General features: G+C 38.8%; 1 protein-coding gene across 6 annotated transcripts; it reads left to right on the top strand.

Annotated features, from left to right (window-relative positions):
• Positions 1–81: 81 nt before the first annotated feature.
• Positions 82–27,012, top strand: golga2 (golgin A2). 6 transcript variants are annotated; one of them, XM_057818496.1, is made up of 28 exons: positions 82–238; positions 4,110–4,268; positions 4,495–4,563; positions 8,160–8,303; positions 9,113–9,159; positions 10,052–10,115; positions 10,198–10,257; positions 10,453–10,533; positions 11,361–11,399; positions 11,488–11,550; positions 14,030–14,123; positions 14,218–14,324; positions 14,427–14,485; positions 14,642–14,783; positions 14,873–14,962; positions 15,074–15,181; positions 16,157–16,244; positions 18,010–18,152; positions 18,213–18,431; positions 21,399–21,512; positions 22,333–22,557; positions 22,631–22,730; positions 22,855–22,946; positions 23,276–23,528; positions 23,889–24,053; positions 24,129–24,235; positions 24,299–24,464; positions 25,026–27,012. In XM_057818496.1, the coding sequence occupies exons 1-28, from the start codon at positions 224–226 to the stop codon at positions 25,280–25,282; spliced, it is 3,270 nt and encodes a 1,089-aa protein (XP_057674479.1). In that variant the 5' UTR covers positions 82–223; the 3' UTR covers positions 25,283–27,012. The 6 variants fall into 6 exon arrangements, with proteins under 6 accessions (XP_057674479.1, XP_057674477.1, XP_057674476.1 ...); XM_057818494.1 differs by lacking the exon at positions 82–238 and adding an exon at positions 1,940–2,087 and having other exon boundaries at positions 25,029–27,012; XM_057818493.1 differs by lacking the exon at positions 82–238 and adding an exon at positions 1,940–2,087.
• The last annotated feature ends 654 nt before the right edge of the window (positions 27,013–27,666 follow it).

The following is a 27,666-nucleotide window of genomic DNA, read 5'->3' as shown; positions in this document are numbered from 1 at the left end:
CCAGAAAGTGGACACATTTTATTTTTTCATCTCCTTGGCTGCCATTGACAGTGTGAGACGTCCATTCCATTTGAACTCGAAAGGCCGGCATGAATCAGTAAACGTTCATTTGCTGCCAGCCTCCCAGTTCAAATAGATTGGATGTCTACTAGTGATAACACATTACATTCACAGCAGAAGGATTAAATGAGACACATGATTGGATGGATGCCTGTTATCTTCAATGGCACCAAAAGAGGTACTATACTTTATTACAATTAAAGCTGGGTCAAGGTGAATACACTATATAGTTTGGGTACTTTACCGTAACTGATATTGTTAAAATATTGTGACAAAACTATAATGTGAAGTTAATTAAATGTATTAGTAATATACTTTAATTCAGTTTCTGAATATGTTGTGTTTTTAACAAGATTTTGGTTACTGAATGTTTTCCTCAATTTTCTTCCAGGTTTGGTGTGCATTTACTTGTAGTATTTATCTTATGCTAATTTATATATACTTAAATATATATTTAATATGAAAAAAAGCCTGTTGAGGCAGAAAGAATACTGAGGAACCTCAAAGTTCTCTGTGCCAAGGATTTGCTACATGATGGTGCCTCATGTTGATTGGCATCAAAGTAGCATGAAAAAGTGTGGGCATGTCCAGGGAGCTGTATGTGTTAATGATGTCATATCACAGAAGTACAGGACATTTCCTATCTAGCTTAAAATGTTCACGCATGGGAAAAAAAACTCATAGCCAAACCATTTAGAAATATAATTTCACACTGGTTGAAAATTAACACATTGAAGGAGTTTATCATGACTTTTTTTTTCTGAGTAGACAAATCTTCAAAATCATCAAGCGATTTAACAGTGTGGCCAGGTGATGAGTTGATCAAACAATATTTGAACGAGTCTTTGTTTTCCACAGCTTTTGATATTCCATTTCCCAATTTGAAATATTAATGAATTGGATGCTGTGGGGAAAATGAAATGAAAAAACAATTTGCAAAAAAAGAAAGAGTGGGAGTTAACACATCCGCTTAATACTTTGGAGGCTGTGAGTTTGTTGTTCCGGCTTTACTAAATTCCGATTATTAAATTTCATATTCCTTTTGCTTGCGTTGGTTTTCTCTGACTCTGAGTACTTCCGTTTGGTCCCAAGTTCAAGATATTTATATGTGTTTTCAGCATCAACACGCTCTTCATCGGCTGTAAATCAAACTACTAGGCTTGTGTGGGACTACTTCTTTTTAGAAACCAAAACAAGTAAAGGAGTACCATGTAATATTTGTCAATAGAGCATTTCTCAAGGACGTACTATGAGTAGGGTTTACTTTAATACACAAAATTTAATTTGTCATTTACTAGTTGAATTATTTTTAATGGATTAGTAATAATATAGGGATTGAATCGGCACCCAATATATCGGATAGGTATAGGCAAAACATCTTGGATTGGACGTTAAAAAAATCTGTATCTATTGTAAGTACAGCATGTACGTATGTATACATGCTTGCATGCATGTATGTAGCGATTAAGGGTGTGGCAATATATCTACAGGTATATGGTGATACATCGGGATACCTTGTATCCCAATAGGTTATCGATATGCTCTCGCTATGAATCGTCATATCATTTTAAAGAGGTGTAACTGTTTAAAAGAAGAAACAACATGTTACTCGCAAAATGTTCCTCAACAAGCATCCATGTTAACTCATTGGCAACCGTTGATCAGGTAGCGTCCATTTCATTGGAAGTGGAAGGGCTGACAGGTAGTGAACGAATGTTCATTGGCTGCCACCCTCGCAGCTAAAATGGGTTGGACGTCTACAAGTGATAAAGTTTATATGATCGATAGACAGATTATTTAAGTTATTAAGTAAATGAAAAAAATAATTCCTCTTTAGAATGCGGAACGACATGTTTTAATACAGAGGTAGTTTACCCCCCTTCAATAAACAAAGTTAGAAACTGCGCCCTCTAGAGATTTTGACCAGACAGCAACTGATGACGTGGTTCGTCCGGGTCGTTGACTACCACAGCAGCAGGATGGCCGACCAGAGCAGGCAAATAAAACTCGCCGCAGCCAAGAAAAAGGTAAAATAAAATAAAATACATTCTAATTGAGTTTGGGTATTGGTCCTTGTGTCACCCTGGTGCGTTTTGTTTTGTGACAACTGTATTAACGCATCAATGGTTTTGTCATTACTCGTCGTCCGACCTCTGTTGGTCCTCCTCCGGATTCATGCATAGGAAAACCCGGGGCTTCATTGCGGCCTTTGCTATTAACAGCAAAGTTTTCGCAATTCTAGACACATTTTTCATCACTAAGTGACATTTTTACTAACTAGCACTATTTGAATCGTCAATTACTTATTTTTTAAGGCGTTTGACTCGCTTAATTGCTGACAAAGTGAAAACATGCATTCCGTCGAAGCGGGACGTGCTAACTTGGCTAAGTTATGTTAGCAAAAAAGCTAACCAATGAATAGGGAGCAGTTTACAAGTGCAAGCGTGTCGCTATTTTGTTTTTAGGGACGCTTATTGTTTCTTGATTTGTCGTCAGTTCTAGTCAGACGGATAGAATGACGGGGAGTGTTTTGACAGCTGACAGCCCACTTCCCTGCCCCGCGTTGTGTACATGGTTTAAATGTGTTCAGTCCCATGGACGATGATTGACGTTCAAATATGTGGCTCTTTTTAGTGAGTATCACAAGTAGACGTCCAGTCTATTTGTAATGGGAGGTTGGCAGCTAATAAACATTCGTTCACTGCCATTGACGATGATAGACGTCCAATTATGGGGCTCTTTTTTTTTTTTTTTTTTTTTTTTTTTTTAAATCATTCTGCTGTGAATTTAAATGAGTTTCTCAATATTAGGCGTCAGTGGCAGCCAATGAATTTGAAAAAGGTGCAGAGGTACCTTTTGAAATCACACGTCATACATTAGGCTAAAATGTTATTGTGAATTTGTGAGATGTTACCTGTCCTAAAGTGACAGTTCACACTGGATTCTAGATGGAAAACATCAGTTTTTAATGGCAGTGTTTCCCAGAATTTCCTGTGGTGTTGTACTGCTATTTAGACCCTCTATGACAAACTTAAAGAAATGTTTTAGCTACAGGCTAAACTAAAAACTTTTTTTGTTGTTGTTGTTTTTTTAATTAAAGCGTTTTTAGCTACAAGTTAAACTAAAAACTATAAACAAAGACTGTCAGGCAGTGACTGAGAGGTATAATGCCTAGTGTTATCTAATGAGTAGGAAGTAAAATGTTTCAGACAGGGTTGGGTGCATTCTTGCTTGCATACCTGGAGCTTCTAGTCTTTCTTTCTATAAAAGGGATGGATTTTACTATTGCTAAGGGAATTTGTCAATGGTGCTACAAAATTTCTTTGCTTGTATTAACACCTGCAAACATTGTAATTAGGGATGCCTTAATCACATATTTTTGCATGTGAGGCCGAGTCACCGGATTTTGGGTCTGGCTCTACAGAGTCCCAATCAAATACCTTTGAAATTAAGAAGGGAACAAAAGTACAACCAAGTGTCTTTTTTTGCCCCCAATTTGAAGAAAGATATTCCAACATTGCTGCCATATAAAAGTTATGAGTACAGTAGTGGTTTCAGCGAAGCGCGGAAAAATCACAAATCATTTTTTGCAAATCATTTGTGCAGCACAAGTAACGTTGCATAGAAATTACGTTGAAATATTTTATTTTAGATAAATGCTAGCATTCATAGGGCAGCATTGTGAGTAGTTAGCAAGTTCACTTCACAGCTCTGAGATCAAGGGTTAAATCCGGGCTCTGGCCTTGCTGTGTGGAGTTTGCATGTTCTCCCAGTGCCTGCTTGGGTTTTCTGCAGGTACTCCGGTTTCCTCCCACATGCCAAAAGCATCCTTGGTAGGCTGATTGAACACTCCAATTTGTCCCTAAATATGCATGTGTGTGCGTGACTGGTCGGGGATAGGTGGAATGGAAGATGAATGAACAAATAACTTTGCATAAAAAATAATGAATGTTAATTCCATTTGAAGTATAAGGGTTCATTCACTGCCCCCTCCCAGTTCAAAAGGCTTGGGCTTCGACTACTGATAAACTGTTTTGTGTCTGGTTCAGCTCAAGGAGTTCCAGCAGAAGAGCTCTCCAACCAATATTGGAGAAGAAAAAGGCGGAGTTGGAGGAGGAGTTTTAGGCGGCTCAGGAGCCAAGAAGAAAAGGAAAGTGAAGGAACCCAAGTATGATGCACCGTCGAGTGACAGAAACTCTCCAGACAATGTAAGCATGGTCTATCAGCAACAGACTATTTCTAATATTTCCAAAAGGAATATTCAGAATGGTATAAACTCAGTCTTTGCCTGTTCTTCTTAAACATCCTATCTTTTACTCTTTCCCAGCCAACTTTCTATCAGAAATCCTAAAAATGTCTGCTTTCTATGCTCTTGTTTGTCATTCTCTTCTAAAGATTTCCCTCTTTCATTCCATGTCTCCCTCATGTCTTTAGTTTGACAATATTCTCAAAGCACTTAGTCAAAGCAATGGAGTAGTCCTGCCTGCGTATGGCAAAAGTCAGGTGAGCGCTACATCTATCCTTGTGTCTGTTCCACTTTTTTATGCTTTCTTAACATCTGTCTTGCTCTTCCCAGTCCTCTTCATGTGTTATTTATGTTTGAATTGAAGTGCTTCATCCTGACTGCAGTCTTTAATGAAGGCTCTTAAGTTTGTCGTCACGGGGCATGAAGAGCATGTGCTTAGATTGAAGTCTTGAAGAAATGGGGCATTTCAAGTAGTGCTGTGCGATATGGAAAAAAAATCTATCACAATATGGCCCGTTCTGTATGACGAAATCGATATGCCACAATATAATACATTTTTATGTTGGGATAAATGATACAACAATTATCACAGCTTTTCCCACACTCACATTATTTTTGAATTGACATTAAACTGACCTGCCAAAATTGTTAAATTTATCAAGTAGTGCTGCAACCTAAAACTATCCAGGGTAAACAGAAACAGCACAGTAGCAAGGTTTTGCTCAAGTGTAGGGCTGTCACAAACAATTTTCTCCTGATTAGTCAGCCGACTATTTTTACCATTAGTCGACTAATCATTATTTTTTATTTTTTTAAACTAATTTAGCAACGGAATTTTTGTTTACACCTAATAATTCACAAAAAACATTTTGGAAGACATAAATTCTTTATTCAGGGTACCCGCGGGTTATTAAAAGTATTAAAAAAGCATTGAATTTAGTTTTCCATTATTAAAGGTATTAAAAGTATTAAATTAGCTGTCGTAAGTCTGGAATTTTTTCACCGTGGTTTTAATTTTGAAGAACATCTCAGTGCAACCTAAATTATATCCGTGACAAAGTTTTTTTGTTTTTTTTTAATCCATAACGAAGATGACGCGTAGAATTTTTACGATGCACTGCACTACAAATCATAGTGCACCTCGTGCGTGCGCGCTGTTAGCATCATTAGCATCAGCATCACAACAGCAGGCAATCGCACAGTACTGTGTGCTAACGTAAGGAACTGCTCAGATGCCTTAGTTGTTATGTTCGATGAAAGCCTCAACAAGACAATCAAGTCCAAACAGTTGGACCAGCATGTGAGGTATTGGATCGGCGAACAAGTCTCATCCAGATACTTTGGGTCGCAGTTTATGGGTCATGCGAAGGCAGTGGACCTGCTTAACATTTCAAAGTAAGTTGCCAATTTCTCCAATTAAAATGTGTTAGATGCAATAATGTATTTCTGCACGGTTTGCCTTTCGAATGAATGTGAATTTCGTAGTTTTAACTCAAGAGTTAGCCATGTTCAATGGGGTATTGGCAGGTGCACTAGCCTTAGCATGGATAAACCGGAGTCATAGATCCACCATCACCCACAGATACACAACACGGTGACACTATTATTGGGGTAACATTGATCTGAATAACATGGCATGGTGATAGAGCTGGGCGGTAAACCGAAAATTTACCGTCACCGAAATTCTTCACGATGACCGACGTAATTTTGACCATGTCGGTAAATTCGGTAAATTAATAAAACAAGAAAATAGTCTTTTCATCCCGCTTTGACTCTGTGTTGTTCGTCTATGCTCATTCCCCTTTAAGAAAGCAGTGAATGTACTTAGGTAGGGAGTCACGTGATCATCAGGAAGCCAATCAAACAGAAGCCCGGTAAGCTAACGCTAGCAGCTAATGCTACAAGCAAAACGTGATGGAGTGTGGCTTAAGGGAGGTTCGCCAAACTTTCACCCGACATTTAATAGACTCTTGGTGGCATCCAGACGGGCTTTCACCAGCTGTCCTCCCTTGTTCTCACAATTTCCGGAGATGGTGCTTTCAGTGCTTTCTACCGGTAGCCAGGCCACAGGCTAACGCTAGCCGCTAACGCTAGCGGCCGCTAGCGGCTAACGCTACAAATGAACGTGATGGAGTCGGATAGCGGCTCTAACCTTGTCGAAACGGCTGAATTTAATGAGTGGATTGGGCATGGACTGCATCTAGCAATTACTATGTCGCGTTATTTTGTATCTGACTGTGTGTGATTTCTCTGATAGCTTTTGTGATGGTAAAGCATTCAGCATAAAGCACAAATGGCCCCAGCTATTTTTCTGTATGTGTTTAATTCTGTGTCATTATTGCTATCATAAAATCTTAAGTGTTTCATTTGCAGAAGATCAATATAGCTTTAATGTGTGTCTGTCTGTCTGTTTGGGGGTTCATGTATGTGTGCATTTATTAAAAAATGCACTGGGGGGGGGGGACCCTGAAACCATAAAGTAAACACTTGTATTGAATAATTATGTCACAGCAGCCATTAACAATAAATTGTCTTTTTGAAGTGTACTGTTCGAGCTGCAAGTCATTTGTGTTACAATGACATGTTTGCACAGGCATATCGATTTTGACAATGTACATTGTTCAAGCCATACACTCTGTTATAAATGCTCATACTTGAATTCTTATTGTTTACAATTCATTTGTATAAACCTAATGTCTAGACTGCATGTACATTTGTTAAATATATCAAATTGAATGCTGGTAACTAAATCAACAAGAAACTGTTAATCTGTATTTCATGCATTGATTCAGATTTTCAAATTATATAACAGTCCGCTTGGACGACTTTATCGTCATTTATCGTTATCGAGATAAATCTGCTCCATTTATCGTGATACATGTTTAAGGCCATATCGCCCACCCCTACATGGTGATAGGCAAATTATAATGTAGGTGATAGTAAAACACCTCCTGGTATATTTAAATGTTTTTCTTGATTGAATAAGAGTATGGATTTTCTCTATCTGATTAAAAGAAATGTCTTCAATAGCTAACAAAGGATTAACATTTGTTTTGTATACTTCTTGTAATGTGATTAGAAAAAAACAATTACCAAGGGAAGTTGTCATGTGTACCTCGCTTGCATACCGAGCATCCGATATTCTCAACTTTCCACGCATATATTTTGTTTAACCCTTCGTTAACCGTCGACGGGATGTTGTGCTCGTCGACACATTTATTTTATATTATTTCATCGATGATTTCGACTACTCGGGACAGCTCTACTCAAGTGTAAAGATATATAATTTCTGTATCTGCTAATACTTGTGACAAGTGGTTTTGTCCTTTGAGACTGCTGTATATTGAATTAGCATAATATCATTAATAACTGATGTGGATTTGCTATTTGTTGCTATTTTCAATTGTCTTGCATGCATTACTAATCTACTGTTGGCAGGAAGATAATTTGTTCAATCTTGTGTGGAGATAGAGAGACATCTTTAAGCTGATTGGTGGTACTGCTGTGGCATGTGGATATCGTCACTGTAGCAAGTTGGTGAAAATTGGCCATCTGCTGGCCAAAAATGTGCATTGCAGGAGCGGGTCTAATTTTGATTATAATTACGATAGACATGCAAATATCAATAGAAAGTTTTATATCATTTTGGCGATATATATTGTCATATACAACATCTAAAACTGTAGTTTCAATCAATGATATTATGAAGAGAGCCCAGGGCATGCGAGCATGTCTCTCTAATAGTCTCATTGTTGTACATTATATGAATGGCATTATGTCTGTGTGCATAAATGTGTAAATGCCTCTATGTTGCTTTTCTATTCTGTTTTCTTTTGTGTACCTGCCACCCCAGGCCATAGCTGACATGGAAAGCATCGGTTCTTCGGGCCCACCGCTAACGAACGAGCTCGACCGGCACTCACCTCTGTCTAACTCTACTAGCACTAATACTACTACTAACCTCCAGAATGCCAGCCACCAAACTGACATGCTGCAGGTGTGTCTCAACCATGCTAACTCATCCCTGAGTGAAATTGTACATCAGCATTATTATGAGAATGGATTGATTTTAACTCGTCGGCTGACATTGACGGCAATATGGCAAAATGGATTGGACATCTAGTGCCTTCAATGGCACCTAGTGCGTTCAATGAATGTACTAGCACAGGTTAAACCTTTTTAGCTTTTTTTCCATTTGTATCGCCTTCCTAAAAAAGTAGCTGGGGAGAAAAAATTGGAAATCAAATTTTGGCTTAAAGGGCAGAATTTTTCAGTACCTTTTATTTTTAGGTCGTATCGCAAATTTAGAGCGTTATTGAGGGCCATAACTAGAGTATGTTAATGTTTTTATTCATTTAAATTTTATTTCAAGTTTTAAAATAATTAATATGATTATTACTTTATTTAGTCATTAAAATATATAACATTAATGATTAATAATAAATATATTTATGTATAATTTACAAGAAAATGCTGTAACAAATGTAAAAATAACAGATATTGTGCAATTCATGTGATGTCCACGTATTTGGATGCCAGGTCTTTACAGGGTTGTCTTTTAAAGTTAACCAAAAATAGTCACTTGCCCTAACCTACCATTCCACCCCCACTCCATTTTGAGTTGTCATCCCCCAAATACAAAAAGTAAAAAATAACTTCACAAGGGAAAACAACATATTTCTCATATAATCATGTATTGAATAACCTTTTGCTAGATTTATGTTTCGGCTTCATAACATAAATTCATCACGCAAGTCTTACTGTTGTTTTTTTTAGATTTGATCAATTTCTGTCTTTTTTTTACAGGACTACCCTGACACCAATGGGAATGAAAGTTTAACGGAGGAAAATCGGTAAGTTGGCTTATTCCACTCAACCTTAGGGACCTGTGAATAAAGTACATAATGGAGTATTATGTCAAGAGCGTACAGGTAGTCCCCGGGTTACAATTTCCGTTCCTAGGCTGGCGATGTAACCCGAATTTCCGTGTAAGTCGGAATGAACCCTTTAAGTACCCCTAAATACCATAAATGTCCAAAAACATGTATTATATGTTATATTCATAAAATATAGTAAAAAATAAGATACTTTGAGGTGGACTGTGTTAAATGCCGTTATAGTCAATGACTTTTTGGGCTGTACTCACGAGTGAGTCTGCTTGCCAAGAGAAAAGGGCTCTTTAGAATAGGGAGGCGAGAGAGGGGGGAGGATATCATCGCCGCTCAGGTCTTCAGCGAGCCCACCGTCCAAACTCAAAAAGCCAGATTGGGACTCCTAAGAGGAGTCGGCGCCGGGGGAGAAGCAGCAGCACCAACATGAAAACAAGTTAGATCTCCCGGCCGACAGGAACTGCAGGACGGCGGCGACGCTGCTGGGGAAGGAGAGGATCCTGACAATGGCAACGGGAACTCTGTACTGTTTACTTGACTAAACAAAACAAAACAACTGGTGACAAAATTGCAGACGAGACTCAAGCGTCATAAAGTCAAAATCACATAAATTGCTTACGTTGTAACCCGGGGTCTACCTTTACTTGTTTAACTCATTCAATGCCATTGATGGTGATTGACGTCCCTTCATCCTTCTGCTGTCAATTGAAATGAGTTCACTAGTAGATGTCCAATCCGTTTGAACATTCCCAATTCAAATGGATGTGGATGTCTATCACCGTCAATGGTAGCCAATGAGTTATCAAACAGTTTAGGTAGGGAACAGTTATGTAAATGTATGTTTGTTATTCTGCAGACAACTGTCTTCCACAGAGAGTCTGCGACAGCTCTCGCAGCAACTCAACGGCCTGGTCTCTGAAGTGTGTTGCCGCATCCTCAAATACATATCTGATAAAATGCATGTTTTTTTTTCTAATGTGTTAATTATTTTTGTGATTTTAGTCATCAGCTGTACACGTGAATGGCGACAGTGCCTCACCTGTCGGCGAGAGAGAATTGGATGTATGACCAACTGCTCATTTTACTCCTCACACTCCACTGCTCATGATTTTTTTCACTATACTTGAAGACACTGTTGTTTGCCCTCATGTTTAATAATTTACAAATATTTGTCCTTCTTTGTTATGTCCTTTTTGTCTTGTGCCAAACACATCTTTTTCTATTCCCCCATTTCCCGAATGCATGTGCACATGATAGAGTCGGAACCAGGAGCTGTCTGCTGCCCTGGAGTCCAGCAACTTAACAAACTCTCAGCTCAATACCAAGCTTGATCAGCTGGTAAGAAGCTGTATGTCAGTCTCTGAATGCCACAGTGCACGAGATGCATTGCCTGTTACCATTTTAGCACGTTGCCCAAGTATCCTTTCTTTAAATGGTTACCCTTGCATGTCATGCAATTTTCCCTCCAATGTTCTTTGATAGCTACTGAATCGATTCATGTGAATGGTAATAGCCAGATAGTGAAGAAAATATCCAAAACACTAGTAATTATAAAGTTGACAAATTTAACCAACACATTTGACATTTTGACATGAGTTTTATGGTTGACCCCTTTTTAGAGCACTCAGTAAAATACAATGAAATTGAACTAATTTCCTGCCATTGACAGGGATAGACATTCTATCCATTCTAACTGGGAGGACTGGCCGTAGCGTGAATGCTCATGTTTCAATGCCATGTTAAATTGCCTATCTTTCTGCTTTAAGATGGACAAACCTTACTAATGCCACCGAGGCTGACTTTAGTTCTATATATGATATCTGTGAATGAGCCGATATCAACAGAAGGTGACCTAGAAATGGCCCCAGATCCACAGGAAGTGACCTGATTTATGATTTCATTAGGAAATTACCAGGAAATTACCCAAAATCAACAAAAAGTTAGAAACTGGAAGTCGCCAAAATCAAGATTCACTGATCTATGGGAGTTAACCGACTAGCATGAACTCATACTCACACAATTTCTCCAGAAAATGCATTAATTAATAACAACTTTTTTTTTTTTTTTAAATTCCCAAAAAAAAATCATTTGCCCTATAAAGGGCAACATTTGGGGATGGAATTGTATCACTATTCAACAATAGATTGTGTTCTATCTCTTCTCAGGCACAGCAATCTCAGGAGCTCAACGATCAGCTGCAAAAGGTTGTTTTCCCCCCTTTGTTCATCTTTTTTTTTCCCCGAGGCTCATCTCTTTTGTGCATTGATGTAATTGGCATTTCTGTTCATTCAGGAGCGAAAGGAATTTGAGCAAAAGTTTTCCAAAGAGCAGGGAGCCATGCGGGAACAATTACAGGTATATTGTCATACTCTTTACTGTGAATTCAAACTTTGTGTCAAATATCTGGGAATTTGAAAGAGCGTAATTGAATTAAGCTAGGTTTATACCGCAGGTCTTATTGCGCTCTTCCGATTTTTTAATCTTATCTGTTTTTTGTGGCGTGCCCATTTAGACTGCCTTTATCCATTGAGCCCGTTCAAGTATTACACATGTGCACTAAATCACATCCAAGACACGCTGAGCAAACTGACCCGCATGCGCAAAAGTATCAAAACAAACGACTACACATGCTAGCTCTGTTTTTCCACGGCGACCATATTTTGATTTCCAAAAAGACCACAAAAATAACAGACATAAATAATCCTTGTTTACTCTTATATTCACAGTTTACATGTATTGATAAAACTCCTGTCTAAAAGCTAAGCTCAAGCCAGGCGCTAACAGTAATGCACATCTCCATCGCTGCCTTCCTCCCTGACTCTGTCATTCTTTGCTGATGTAATTGCTGCATGAATTCCGATACGGGAGATTTGAGAGTTCAGACCTCTGCCACATTTTGAAAAATGGGGCCCAAATCGGATATAAAACCAAATACGAAAGTGACCTAGATCGGATTTGAAATGGTCTACTTCTCTGCGACTTGACCTCTCAGACCGTCAATTTAATGCCTCAATCGAGTCGGAGAAACACGAAAAAATCAGATTTGTGCATCAAGACCTTAGCCTTAGTGTCTCACGAGTAAATGTCCAATCCATTTGAAATGGGAGGGCACATTCATTCTTTGCTACCCTCCCAGTTCAAATGGTTTGGACATCTGTCACCGTCAGTGGCAGTCAATAAGTTAATTGATAGCTTGTAGTGATCTTCAGGCTGTAGATTGAATTCTGCATGTAACTGGTACTGCATTTACTGGTGACTAGCATTACCTTGAAGTACAGTACTTTGTATAGTCTATGCTCTTAACTACTGCTGTACGATAAGTATGTGTATATACACTCACCGGCCACTTTATTAGGTACACCTTGCTAGTAACGGGTTGGATCCCCTTTTGCCTTCAGAACTGCCTCAATTCTTCATGGCATAGATTCAACAAAGTGCTGGAAGCATTCCTCAGAGAGTTTGGTCCATATTGACATGATGGCATCACACAGTTGGTGCAGATTTGTCAGCTGCACATCCATCTCCCGTTCCACCACATCCCAAAGATGCTCTATTGGATTGAGATCTGGTGACTGTGGAGGCCATTTGAGTACAGTGAACTCATTGTCATGTTCAAGCAACCAGTGTGAGATGATTCCAGCTTTATGACATGGCACATTATGTTGCTGAAAGTAGCCATGAGAAGTTGGGTACATTGTGGTCATGAAGGGATGGACATGGTCAGCAACAATACTCAGGTAGGCTGTGGCGTTCCAACGATGCTCAATTGGTACCAAGGGGCCCAAAGAGTGCCAAGAAAATATTCCCCATACCATTACACCACCACCACCAGCCTGAACCGTTGATACAAGGCATGATGGATCTATGCTTTCATGTTGTTTACGCCAAATTCTGACCCTACCATCCGAATGTCACAGCCGAATTCGAGACTCATCAGACCACGCAACGTTTTTCCAATCTTCAGTTGCCCAATTTCGATGAGCTTTTGCAAATTGTAGCCTCAGTTTCCTGTTCTTAGCTGAAAGGCGTGGCACCCGGCGTGGTCTTCTGCTGCTGTAGCCCATCTGCCTCAGAGTTCGACATACTGTGCGTTCAGATATGCTCTTCTGCCTACCTTGGTTGTAACGGGTGGTTATTTGAGTCACTGTTGCCTTTCTATCAGCTCGAACCAGTCTGGCCATTCTCCTCTGACCTCTAGCATCAACAAGGCATTTCCGCCCACAGAACTGCCGCTCACTGGATATTTTTTCTTTTTCGGACCATTCTCTGTAAACCCTAGAGATGGTTGTGCGTGAAAATCCCAGGAGATCAGCAATTTCTGAAATACTCAGACCAGCCCTTCTGGCACCAACAACCATGTCACGTTCAAAGTCACTCAAATCACCTTTCTTCCCCATACTGATGCTCGGTTTGAACTGCAGGAGATTGTCTTAAACCATGTCTAAATGCCTAAATGCACTGAGTTGCCGCCATGTGATTTGCTGATTAGAAATTAAGTGTTAACGAGCAGTTAACACAACAGTTATCACTAAAATGATATAAAACTTTCTATTGACATTTAATGTCTATCGTCATTATCACCATAAATAGACAGTTTCCTGCAATGCACATTTTGGCCAGCAGACTGTGTCCAATTTGTGCTGAGTTGCTAAAATTATGTGATTCCACATGCAATAGTAGTACCATCAATTCGCCTCAAGATGGCCTTCTCTCCACTCAAGTTAGCCATAGTTGTTCCCCATATCATACAGGACTAGCTTTAACTGTTGTATTGTAAAAACTGACTGAATTAGGGACATAAGACAATATGCTATACTGCATCTAATCTCCCAAGGTTCACATTCAAACCATTGGAATACTGGTGTCGGAAAAATCAGAGCTACAGACCGCATTACAATACACACAACAGGCTGCCCGCCAGAAAGCAGGTGCGTGTGTTTCAATGTTGTTGTTTTTTTTTTTAATGATAATACACTAGCCGTAGCTGTGGGTGCGTTAACTTAAAATTTCTTTTGTTTTTAGTGGAAGCAGAGGAGTTGAATAGTCGACTGCAGACAACAAAGCAGAGAGTGTCAGAGCTGGAGAGAACGCTGTCATCTGTATCGACACAACAGAAACAGTTTGAAAAGGTAGTTAAGACAGAGAAAGTAATCAATACCATTGTTCGATGACAGTTCAAAGTTAACATTTTGAAACATTTTATAAATCATTGTTTTTCCTTTTCTCCTCAGCACAACAAAGACTTAGAAAAAGAGAGAGATGCCATGAGACTAGAGTTATTTAGACAAAAGTAAGTCACCTTGTGTGTTATAATTTCTCAGGAGGTATAGTTTTTGTTGTTGTTTTTAATCTACTTTTTTTTTCCGGTGTATCCATCATAAAAGACCACAGAATAGATTTAAAAGCTGCACACAATCTTTTTTTTTTTTTTTTTTTTTTTTTTCAGTAATTTAAACGATGAGTCCAAACAGCAGAGCTCGGAGCTTTCAGAGCAGCTACGGCAGAGAGCACAAGAGACAACATCGTTAAGGCTGGAGGTGGAGGATCTCCGCAAGAGACTTGAGATTGCTGACCTCATGTTGCAGCAAGTCAGTTTTTGGATATACAAGTGATCGTGGTCATATCTATTTGTAATACATACATATGCATTGCTGGGTTTCTTTCTTTTTTGGCCCAGTGCTCTACCCAGTCGGATCCCAGTAGTTCCAGTCAACAGATCCAGTTGCTGCTGGAGGAAAAGCAGCAGATGGAAGTGCACAACCACCAGGTACTGGGTGCAAAATAGATTGTTGGTCTTGACAGCTGTAATAACTTTAGTATGACTTGCCAATTTTCGTTTGCGATGAATTTGACTTTTCACCTGTTGTTTATGCTGTAGCTGATGGAGTCGGTTGCTCAGCTAAAGACAGAGAGAGACTGCTACGCAGAGCAGATCCAGGAGGGAGGCCGCGTTTGGAAGGACAAAACGGAGCAGCTGCTAACACAAGTAATCCATGCAGAGACCTAACGCAGATGTGATTAATGTCATTGAATGTACCACAGGGATTAATAATTATTGTACAGTAGACACCCAAATAGTCTGTTACAGGATCCATATATTTAGCTCATTGGCTGCCATTGACAGATATGGACTACAATCCATTTAAAGTGGGAGGGCTGACAGCAAATGACTGAATGTTGACTTATTGACTTTGACAATACACAAATTGTACTGCCCAAAACAGTGCATTTCCTTTGTGCCCTGCCCGACAGCCAGCTAACATTGAATGCACCTCCATAAACCACAAGGCTTGGTCTTTTCTTGCTTTTATGTGAGGATACTCACTTTAATATTGTGAAACTACAACACAAAAAACATGCACATATTCAACACTTAATATACACCAAACTGTACAATACAATTATATAGACAACTATTATACAGATAGCACAACTTGCTTGAGCTGCTAGCCATTGGCTGGCCTCTACAACACACCAACTTAATAAGTTTTGTACATGTGACCCTTCACCACCTAGGTATACATACACTGCCCATCCATATGTTATTACAAACATAAAATACTTACAGACATACAGTATATTTCCGAGGCAGAAACGTAACAGAAAGCATTCACGAGTTTCAATGCTACCGCTAGACATCACATTGTGAAAGTGAATGAGTTTATGATCCAAGTGTGACAAAATAATAGATGCAGCGAATTATTCTGACCAACAGGTGGCAGCAACGCACTGCAAATGGTCTACTAATGGCTCATATTATTGCATAAAGTCAGCACACAAATTGAGAATTGAATTGCATTGGACTGCGCAAAAAATATTTTAAAAAGTCTTTGAGATTTGCAGCAAACATTGGATGAAAAATAGAACCCACTGTTATGCTAACTATTAAACACCAAATCACACCTCTGGGGGATTGCGGTACAAATGACTATAATGTATCATGCCCTTGTCTATCTTGAAGGTGTCACTGGTTGCAGAGGAGAGGGACAGAAACATTGAAAAAGTCCAACAACTTGAAGCTACAATCTCAGAGCTAAGAAATGCTGCAGGTAAGCTCATAATGTTTATAGTTAAATGTTTTACATTGGCTATGTGGCCAAAATTTTGATGTTTTTTGCCCCAATTGTTTTCCAGCACTGACTATTTTAGGAACATAATAAAAGCAATAGACCGAAAAGTTAACAAAAAAAGAAATAATAATTAGTATTGGAATCGGCAAAAATATATCGGCCATGCCTTTTTTTAATATATATATATATTTTCTTTAATTAAATCGTTTTCTAATTGTATTTAACGTTACAGACATAATATGTTACACTCATCCAGAGTCTTTAGTTTAGGCTTAAGGTAGGGTTATCAAATTTATCCCGATAACGGCGGTAATTAATTTTTTTAAAAATGTATCACGTTAAAATATTTAACGCAATTAATGCATGCACTGCACGACCCACTCATGCATTGTCGCGCTCAATCTGTAATGGCGCCGTTTTACCTATATAGAGAGATAAACGGCACCGTAAAATGAGTAGAGTGAATTTTGGCAGCCTTTGAAGCCTTTTTTTAATTGGCCAAAGCCTTACAATTCCTCTCCCTATGATTAGAAATATCATGGGAAGCAATGTGAGGAAGCAAGGTATCAATTGATCTTTTTCTTAACACTTTTTGTTCTTTCCCAACGCAGAGAAGATATATCAATTGGTAGCACTACGCACAGTCATGGTTCCACTTCCCATCATGCATTTGGGCATGGACAGTATCATTTACTGAAAGCTCAACAAATACACTAGATGGCAATATTTAGTCACAATATACAAAGTCACAAGTCTTTCTATCCGTGGATCCCTCTCACAGAAAGAATGTTAATATTTTAAATACCATCTTGAGGATTTATTGTCATAATAAACAAATACAGTACTTATGTACTGTATGTTGAATGTATATATTCGTCCCAGTTTTATTCATTTTTTTCTTAATGCATTGCCAAAATGTATATGATCGGGAAAAATTATCGGGAATGATTGGAATTGAATCGGGAGCAATCTGATCGGGAAATATCGGGATCGGCAGATACTCAAACTAAAACGATCGGGATCTGATCAGGAGCGAAAAAACATGATCGGAACAACCCTAATAATACTAATAATTTACCCTTTCTAGAGCGCTCATTGAACTGGTTGACGTCCAATCCATTTGGACTAAGAGCGGTGAATGAACTTTTGTTCATGTTTTCAATGGCATTGAAACATGAGCGTTCACAGTACAGCCAGTCCTCTGTTTAAATGAATTGGATGTCTATCGTTGTCAATGGCAGGCAGCGAGTTAAATACTATGAAGTTTACAGAAAAAAACTTTAAATTTTAAACTTAAGAATTTTATTGTTTTGAGTTGGATTACTTCTTTCATTTATTCATAATGCAATATGTAAAAAAATACGATTAATAAGAATTAAAAATAATTAAATAAATAACTGAGACCTGGTGTGACTTTTTGTGTTTTGTAGTCCATACTTGTGTAATGAATATGTGGACGCCAGGTCTTTATAGGGTTATTTTTGTTTTTGTTTGTTTTTTTTGTTTTGTTTTGTTTTTTTATTATTACCTAAAATAATCACTTCTGTTTGAAAGAGATTCAAAAATATTAAACATTGAACAAAAGTAACTTCTATCTTTTTAGCAAAAAAATTGAATAAAAACAAAAGACTCAATAATTCATAGAATACATTTATCGCCAGACCTAACAATGGCATGTAAGAGTTTGGGCCAATATCCATAGGATTCAACAGCACAGCATATAAATCTGTTTCTTCTTTTTTAGCTTTACTGTCCCAAGAGAGAGAAAATCAGAGTGCTGCAGAAGCTCTGTCCTCAGGCCCGTCAGAGAATGAATTAGCTTTACAGGAAGCACTCAAAACTCTGGAACAGGAAAAAGATTCCCTTGAAGCGCAGTATCAGTCCCAAGTATGTCGCAATTGTCTCCCCGAAATTTTTAAGTTTTAAGACTGCAATTTCTTCTTGTAGCTGTGCGACAATGAGCAGCTGAGTCGACTATGCTCGGAGCAAGAGTCACGTCTGTTGGATCTGGAGCAGCAGGCGCATAGTCAGGCCCAGGAGGCTGAGGACCGTCGTCGCATGCTAGAAGATGTTCAATCGGACAAAGCGACCATCAGTCGCGCTCTAACGCAGAACCGAACGTTGAAGGACCAGCTTGCTGAGCTGCAGAACGGCTTTGTTCAACTGGTGATTTTTATTTTCTTTAAATCATGAATTTGAAGGGAAGCCCATCTCATCTGATTATCTGATTGATCAATTTTTAATCCTAATTTTAGCATTGAAAATTTTTTTAACGCTTTATAGAGCACTTATTGAACTCAGTGGCTGTCATTGACGGTGCTACACGTTCAATCCAGTTCGTTCACCCCTCTCTAAAAATGAATTTGAACGTTTATTGTTGTAAATGGCAGGCAATGCATTAACAGTAGTTATTCTCTTTTTATGAAAAAAATCTTTAATTTTTTTTTTTTTTTTTTTAATTAAACAAGGGGGACAAACAGCAAGAAAGTTTTTTTTTTAAATCTTAAAAAATAAATTTATTATTTTGGTATGATATAAAATATAATTATTAATAATTAACAATAATGAGATATTGAGACCAGCCGTCCACATGTGTACATGAAATTTGATGTCCGCTTATGTGGAGGCATGGTCAAGATTGATTGATTGATTGATTTCGAGCCGTAATAAAAAAATTACTGTTATTAGAAAAATAGTTTTCATCTGTACGGATTAGGGCTGGGCGATATGGCCTTAAGCACGTATCGCAGTAAATCGAGCAGATTTAACCCGATAACGATAAATGACGATAAATTCGCCCAAGCGAACTGTTATTTAATTTGAAAATCTGAATCAATGCATGAAATACAGATTAACCGTTTTTTAAATTTATTTACCAGCTTTCAATTTAATATGTTTAATAATCGTACATGCAGTCTAAACATTAAGTATACAAAATTTATTGTAAACAATAAGAATTCAAGTATGAACATTTATAACAGCTTGTATGGCTTGAACAATGTACATTGTCAAAATCAATATGCCTGTGCAAACATGTCATTGTAATACAAATAACTTACAGCTTGAACAGTACACTTCAAAAAGACAACTTATTGTTAATGGCTGCTGTGACATATTTACTTAACACAAGTGTTTACTTCAAGGTTTCAGTTTTTTTTTTTTCCCCAGTGCATTTTTAATACATGCAGGCACAAATGAACCCCCACACAGACACACACACAATAAAGCTGCATTGATCTAATGACACAGAATTAAGCACATACAGAAAAATAGCTGGGGCCATTAAACAGTCATTTTAAAATTTTCATTGTTGGATTGTACTTTATGCTGAATGCTTTTCTATCACACCAGCCATCAGAAATCACACATAGACAGAGATACACAATAACGTGACATACTAATTGCTAGATGCAGTCCGTGCCCAATCCACTCATTAAGTTCAGCTGTTTCGCCAAGGTTAGAGCCGCTATCCGACTCATCACGTTTATTTGTAGCGTTAGCCACTAGCATTAGCCTGTGGCTTGGCTACTAGTAGAAAGCATTGAAAGCATCCTCTTTGGAAATCGTGAGAACAAGGGAGGACAGCGGGTGAAAGCCTGTCTGGATGCCGCCAAGAGTCTATTTAATATCGGGTGAAAGTTTGGCGAACCTCCCTTAAGCCACACTCATCACGTTTGCTTGTAGCGTTAGCCGCTAGCGTTAGCCACAGGGCTCTCGTTTGTTTGGCTTCCTGATAACCACGTGACTCCATACGTAAGCACACTTTCTGCTTTCTTAAAGGGGAATGAACATTGCCCAACAACACAGAGTCAAAGCGGGATGAAAAGACTGTATTTTCTTGTTTTATTAAATTACGGAATTTACCGTCATGGTCAAAATTACGTCGGTCATCGTGAAGAATTTCGGTGCCGGTAAATTTTTGGTTTACCGCCCTGTTCTAGGACAGATATGTAATAATTAGGGCTGTCAAAATTATCGCGTTAACGGGCGTTAATTAATTTTTTTAATTAATCACGTTAAAATATTTGACGCAATTAACGGATGCACTGAATGACCAGCTCGCACATTGCCTTAAACAGATTAAAATTAGGCCGTTTATGGACATTAAGAGTGAAGAGAATGCCACCGGCCGCTTGGGGGCAGCGCCGTTCCATACTAATGTTATTTCTTCTAAACGTGGGAGAATTAGTATTTGTGAGATGTTTATGCTGTATGCACAATGCAATGCAAATTGCTATTTGTGCTCCACCTATATTTCGGTAAGCTTTCTTTCTTTTAGTGGCAATTATGTGTCTCTTGTTGTATTTTGGGTAAGATATGTACAGAGATATGTATTTTATAAAGGCGAGTGGAAACAGGCGTTCCTTGGACCGCGCCGTTTATTGGCATAAGCTTCTCCTTCATGACAAACATAAGTATCGTTTAGTGAAAGCCCAAAAAAAATAATATTCCTATCTCAAAAAAAAAAATAATGTTCACAAAAAGAAAAGCACTTCAGTCTATAGTAATGAGGCCCTATTCTCACAGTTAAACAACAATGCAAAATGAACTGGCATTCCATATAAAATTAGCTATGCAAAATACACGTAAAACTTACTCAGACTTTGGTCACTCTATTCTTATTATTGTTATTTTTATTCTTCTTATTATTATATTAACTCTACTTTTGATTGAAAATGTTACAAATTTTATTAAAACGAAAACATGAAGAGGGGTTTTAATATAAAATTACTATAACTTGTAACTATAACATTTGTCTTTTAAAAACTACAAGTCTTTCTATCCGTGGATCACTTTAACAGAAAGAATGGTAATAATGCCATTTGTGGATTTATTGTTTCAATAAACAAGTACAGTACTTATGTACAGTATGTTGTATGTATATATCCGCTTTGTGTTTTATCTTTCCAACAATAATTTACAGAAAAATATGGCATATTTTATAGATGGTTTAAATTGGGATTAATTACGATTAATTAATTTTTAAGCTGTAATTAACTCGATTAAAAAATTTTAATCGTTTGACACCCCTAGTAATAATATTAATCATCAATAATAATAATAGTTTTTTATTACAAAAAAGTCATTGCCCTTTAAAAGTTTTAATCTGAAATCTTTGGTTCTTCTCTGCAGACAAATGAGAACATGGAGCTGACCAACGCCATTCAGTCAGAGCAACATGTTAAAAAAGAGCTGGCGCGTAGGATGGGAGAGCTTCAAGAGCAGCTGCACAATGTCAAAGAGCAGGTTTGGTGTTCTCAGTCTTTCCCCACCTGTGTGAAACGAATTACAAATGGAGTAAGATGAATTATTTATGATGAACATTAAAAAAAATACAGTACCACTCTCACCAAATTTGTGAAATTGGATGACGTCACTGCACATAAATGTGCTGCGACAAATGTTTAAGAATCACTTCTTTTTGTCACAGTGTTGGTTATGACAAGGTCTGGGTGATAAATTCATGTTATAAATTTTAAACTAAATAAAAAATATAATAATAATGAAATAAAATACAAATAAATTACTTTTTTTTTTTAATTGGGCGATAATTTAAAAATAATTATTACGTTTTTGTTGTGTTTTGCCCATCAAAAAATCTAGCAAGCAGTTATACGATAATTCCATGTGAATGGTTTCTTGGTTAAGTTATTACCTTGTGTTTGGGGGCTGATAACACAAATGGGGGAAAGAAAAGACAGATTTTAAGTGTAGTTTTTTATTAATCATTCTATACGTATATATTTATACATATATATATACAGTGGGGAGAACAAGTATTTGATACACTGCCAATGGGTTTTCCCATTGACTGTGTATCAAATACTTGTTCTCCCCACTGTATATATAAATTTATATATATATATATATATTTTTTTTTTTTTTTTTTTTTTTGTCAAAATGTATTGGACGTCAAGCGCCATCAATGCCAGCCAATGAGTGCCCTAGAAAGGGTTACCTTTTATTGATTTTTTTTTTAAGCTTTCACTCTTTTGTCTTAATAAACTTAGTGAGAATAAATACATTTTCCCAACCCTAATTATGATTTTGTCTTACCTACGCCAAGCTGGAAGAGAAATATAAGGAAGCTCAAGGGCTAGCTGAGCAGAGGGACCAGGTGGCAGCCCACCTGCAGCAGTACAGCGCCGCATACCAGGCGCTGGCCTCCGAGAGGGAGCAGCTCCATCAGCAGTATTTCACACAGAGCCAGCTCATGGACCGACTGCAGCATGACGAATCCCAGGGCCGTGCTCGGCTGGAAGTCAGCCAAAACGAATTGAAGCGAGCACAGGTACGGGCACGTGCACCTGCCACTTTGTACCCTGTGAAATCGTCAAACAACTGTTACTTGTTTCCACTTTTAGGAGCACATGAATCATTTGGTAAAAGATAACAAGCAGTTAAAGGCTGAGGTGAGAGAGCTGCTCAACAGTTCAGATCTTGCCATGACTACTAGAGATGAAGGTTGGTCTCCGAAATCTTACTGCCATTGTCAAAATGCCCTGGTGTTGGATTAATACCACTGACAACTAACATACAATACTACATATCAGATACAACATGTGGTTTCTGTATAAATGATTCTCAGGAGATGGAGTGGAGAATCAGTTGCTTCAACAGAATATGACAGAGTCCTCCTCCATTGTCATCCCGCAAGACTTTGAGAGTGAGAAAGAAATGGTGAGAATTATTTTCTTATTATTTGAAAACCCAATATGGGAAAGCTAATCAAATGGGCGGGCTCTCAGTTCAAATGGATAGGACATATAGACCTACTGTTGATAAACTAATATAAATTCACAGCAGAAGGATGAAAAGAGCCACATGATTGGAAGTATATCATCGTCAATGGCACTGAAAACATTAACAGACTAATAAGGGCAGGTGTCATCCATGAAAGCATGTAGTCAGTTGAATTTAATTACTTTTGTGGCCCTTAAAGGGTCTGGCAAGTAACCATTTCATTTTCTACCATCTAACCTAAATGACTAATTGTGCTGCCCCCACAGGAAGAGTTCATCCGTTCCACGTTGACTCGATTGGAGGCGGAGCGGGATGAGGCCTGGAGGCAATTGAAGGAGGAGCGCCGACTCCATGCGGCTGCGAAACACCAGGCCGCTGTTGCACTCAGCCTCCGGCACGACGAGCACCACCATGATCATCACCATGATCACCATCATGACCACCACCATGACCACCACCATGAGCATGAAGATACTCAGGGCCAACATAGTCACTGTGAACACCATCACCAACATTCAGGTGAGAGAAATTCTTCTGATACCATAGATGATGGTGTCCAGCCATTCTTCTGTTTTGAAAAGAAATTAGTTAATCACTTGTAAAAATCCAATCCATTTGAAGTGAGAGAATAGCAACGAATAGACTTTATTCAGATATATGAGTTATCTATTGCTGTCAATGGCAGCAAGTGAGTTGAAAACAGATTTGTTAAATTTTATCTTTGTTTTAAAAAAATGTACCGATTTACTGTGATGGCAACGTAGTGATATCAAAATAGCAATTACATCCATAGGTATCACATACAGTACTATATTTAGCTCTACATGCTACAAGTCAGTTTAGCATTTATCAAACTTGCGAATGACTCACTGTGTCCAGAAGGGGGCAGCGTACCGCTGGAAGTTCATCAGGCTTTACAGACAGCGATGGAGAAGCTCCAGCAGCGGTTCACGTCGCTCATGCAGGAAAAGGTCGACCTGAAGGAGCGCGTGGAAGAGCTGGAGCATCGTTGCATCCAGCTGTCCGGCGAAACGGACACAATTGGTGAGGGAGTGATCTTTTTCACTGCTCAAGTGAGACACGAAAAGATCCAAGGCGATGAATGCTTTTATTTTTCAGGAGAGTACATTGCGCTGTACCAGAGCCAGAGGGCCATCATGAAGCAGAAACACCAAGAGAAGGAGCAGTACATCAGCATGCTGGCTCAGGACAAAGAGGAGATGAAGGTAGGCGTCGACAATGTCTCCTCAATGACAACCATCTGTCCTAAACTGCTTCCTGTCCGCCAGGCTAAACTAGAAGAACTGCAGGACCTCGTCATGAGGCTGGTGGCCGAGCGGAATGACTGGTACAGTAGGTACGCTGGCGCCGTAGGCAGCGCCGCCTCCTCTGATCCTGACCTTCTTCCCGCCGGCGAGGACCGCCAAGCACAAGCCGAAGACTGCAGCGGACTTGGTGAGTGTGGCAGAGGAATGTTATTTCAGTCTTTTTCTCATGATGACATAGAGGCTCGATGATTAACATTTTAGGGCAGTTATCTGTGGCAAACTTCAGCTTTCCCCCTCTAGTCAAATGCACCCAAATGTTTGCTCACTCGGGGCAAATGTTGGTTTTATGCAAACATTTGTTCTTACGAAATGTTTGTTTTTTGTGCAATGCAAAATTATTGCAATGTCTTATATTTTTTAACTAAGTGGGTATGTAGCTGGCACTCAAACAAAAGCCCAAAAGTAAACAATATGACACAGAAGACCACCAATATGGACAATGTGACGTGCTGTACTGCACTGCTGCCAAAGGACTCTAATATATGAAAATCAGTCAACTTTGACACTCATTTTGGATTAAATGAACCCTTTTGATGGGCCCTAGTTGGCAGAAAACAAAATACAAACCTAAAAAAAAATTCGCCTAAAAAAAATTGTTATCGTGACATGCCTATGCAACACCATACTCAACCAACAAAAAATTTAACTTTTATACATAGGCCAATTGATTTCTCAATCTGCGCCCTAGAAGCAATGGAGATCATCCCCCTTTCCGAGCCCATCGCCCATCAGGAGGCTCCCGCACCTGGAGCCCGTCCCCCCACTGATTCCGAGCCTTCACCTCCGGCGTTGCCAGAGTCAGATGGCACGGCACGACAGATCATGCAGCTGCTGCAAGAGATCCGCAACCCGCCGCGGGCTCCCCCCTTCATGGCTGACAACCCGTGCGTCCCCTTCTTCTACCGCCCTGACGAGCGGGACGAGGTGAAGATCCTGGTCGTGTGATGCCCTCGGCGCCGCTTGGACATCAATCGAACAGCGTAGAAAACGGCCGAAGCGCAATAAGGGCCACGTGTCTCATTACTTGCGACGCATCAGGTTTGAATGTACTACTTTAAAAAACTGGAGTTGTAGAAGTATGTAGAGTTGATGAGAAATTAGTTAACTCTTTCAGCGTCATTGACTATGATGGACATTCACTCATCCTTGTATCAATGAGTTTATCACAAGTAGACCTCCAATCCATTTGAACTGGGAGGGTGCCAGTAAATTAATGTTCATTCATTCAATGCCATAACTCCTAGTTTAAATGGATTGGACATTACCAGTGATACGCTCATTTAAAGATGAAAAGAGCCTCATGATTGGACGTCTATCGCCGTCAATGATAGCCAATGAGTTAATTGCACTAAAGCGGTTTGTACAAAGCTTGACGACGACGGACCCGATGACGCCTCTGGCTGAGGTGTCCATTTTTGAAGGAAATAAGTATGATTGATGGAAGAGTCAGTGACTAAAACTTTCTTGCAAAATTTGCCAAAACTGTGTTCTTCATCAAGTGTATTGCTCATATTGTATTGGGCAGCCATGCAAATTCTTCCTCATTCCTTGCGTTCCAGCTGCTTCACTTTCTTGTTCCTCATCGCTTCATTTGTTACTTCACTTCCAAACACACCACCATGGTCTCATTGCCCAACTATAGGGAGAATCTGAACTCCAGTCATGTTCAGAAATGATGGGACACTAGCAACATCTACCAGTAAGTGTATCTTTCAGCGGCTTGTAAGACTGGGCGTGTCTGGCCACACCTCATAACAAAGTGCTAATGATGCTCCTAAAACATATGACAACAAAGCGCCAATGATAACACACATAGATAGATGTTACATAAATGTAATTTTAATCTCCCAGCCTTGAGCTTTTGCTAGGTTCTGGTGCTAGCTTCCGCTACTACTATCTTCCACTAGCTTCTGCTACCATATTCCGCCACCTTCCGCCAGGGGCACGGGGTCATGGACCATGGTTGAATATGGGTTACAAATTGGGTTAGCTACAGACCACGTGCCAGTGACGCCCCTGTTTTCAGACGCTAGCAGCAGACCCTTGTAAGTTGGGTTTCTTTCGAGCATCTATAAAAAAGATGTGAAAATTGATTTTCTCTTCACATAAACATGGATGATAGTTACTTTTTTCAGGAGCTAAAATGATTAACACTGTGCTCCCATGAGGCCATTTGTCAACAGCTCAAAATTAATAACTGTCAAAGCTGTAGATTTGCTTTATCAGCAGTTTTTCAAAAATTGATTGATACTAGAGCATTGAATTTATAAGTGGCCCCGAAACGTTTGGAAATTCTTGCTATTTATTCATAAAGTAGGGTGGTATTTTTTTTATGCTGTTACTTTGTATTGAAAGATGGGACTGAGAGGAAGAAAATTATCATAAAAGTCTGGTGGAGTGTAAATACTGTAAGTGTGTATGATATTGTATATTTATGTGGTTGGGCGTGTACGTGCGGGATGTGCTGTGGGAGGCGGTTAATAACAAGCAGAGATTTAATACAAAGAATGACTAAAAGAGAGGATATATTCTATTTATTATTAGTTTGGAATGATTAAGTGTCTCAACCAATCAGTTTTTATGTTTAAGAAGATGCAAGTAAACATTTTCTGGCTTTGATTTTTATTTTATTTTTTTGTTTCTCTCTACTGAATAAAACTGATTGCGCAACATCACATGAATGTGTTTTGTTTAAAATGATTAAACGAAAAACTATTTCATAGACTTTATTAAAAAGTTCGTTTAGCACGAAATGTCACCGTTAACGCCAGCCAGCGAGTTAATTCCTTTTTATTTGTTCCATGTGTGCTATATGAACTCTTATTCTGTTCTTTCGTTTTTTTATTTGAAGGCTAAAGCTGAGTTTCAAAACCGTGCAGCCTTTAAATCGCAGGTTTTTATGAAATTATTATTTTTGTCACTTGCGACTGCTAACCGTGCATAGTGCGCATGCTTCGCAAACATAAAGCAACGTATGTTTGGCCCATCAAATCGGCACAAGAAACAAAGTTGCAAGTCTTAAGTGGGTTAGTGTTTTTGATAAACAGACGAGGCGGAGGCTCTGAAAACAACGTGCTGCTGCCGCGGGGACGCGCGAGGATGTGCACAGACGCGTGTTCGCCCAGGGTGGTCGACCGGAACCTTCTGTATTGAAGGTAAGTAAAAGGGCTTTTTGGGGCAGAACAGTTGAAATGTCAGGGGTCTGTGTGCTCATCAGAGCATTAGTGAATCATGCATAGAGTACAAATGTATTTTAAATGAACTGAAAAAAATCCACTGTGTTCCCTTGTAAAATACTCGACTGAATTTTAATTTTCAATTGTTGATCA

This window comes from Corythoichthys intestinalis, chromosome 17 (genome assembly GCF_030265065.1).
Source record: "Corythoichthys intestinalis isolate RoL2023-P3 chromosome 17, ASM3026506v1, whole genome shotgun sequence".
NCBI classification, from domain to species: domain Eukaryota; kingdom Metazoa; phylum Chordata; class Actinopteri; order Syngnathiformes; family Syngnathidae; genus Corythoichthys; species Corythoichthys intestinalis.
The sequence above is the reverse complement of the archived record's forward strand: the minus strand, read 5'-3'. Positions and strand labels throughout refer to the sequence as shown.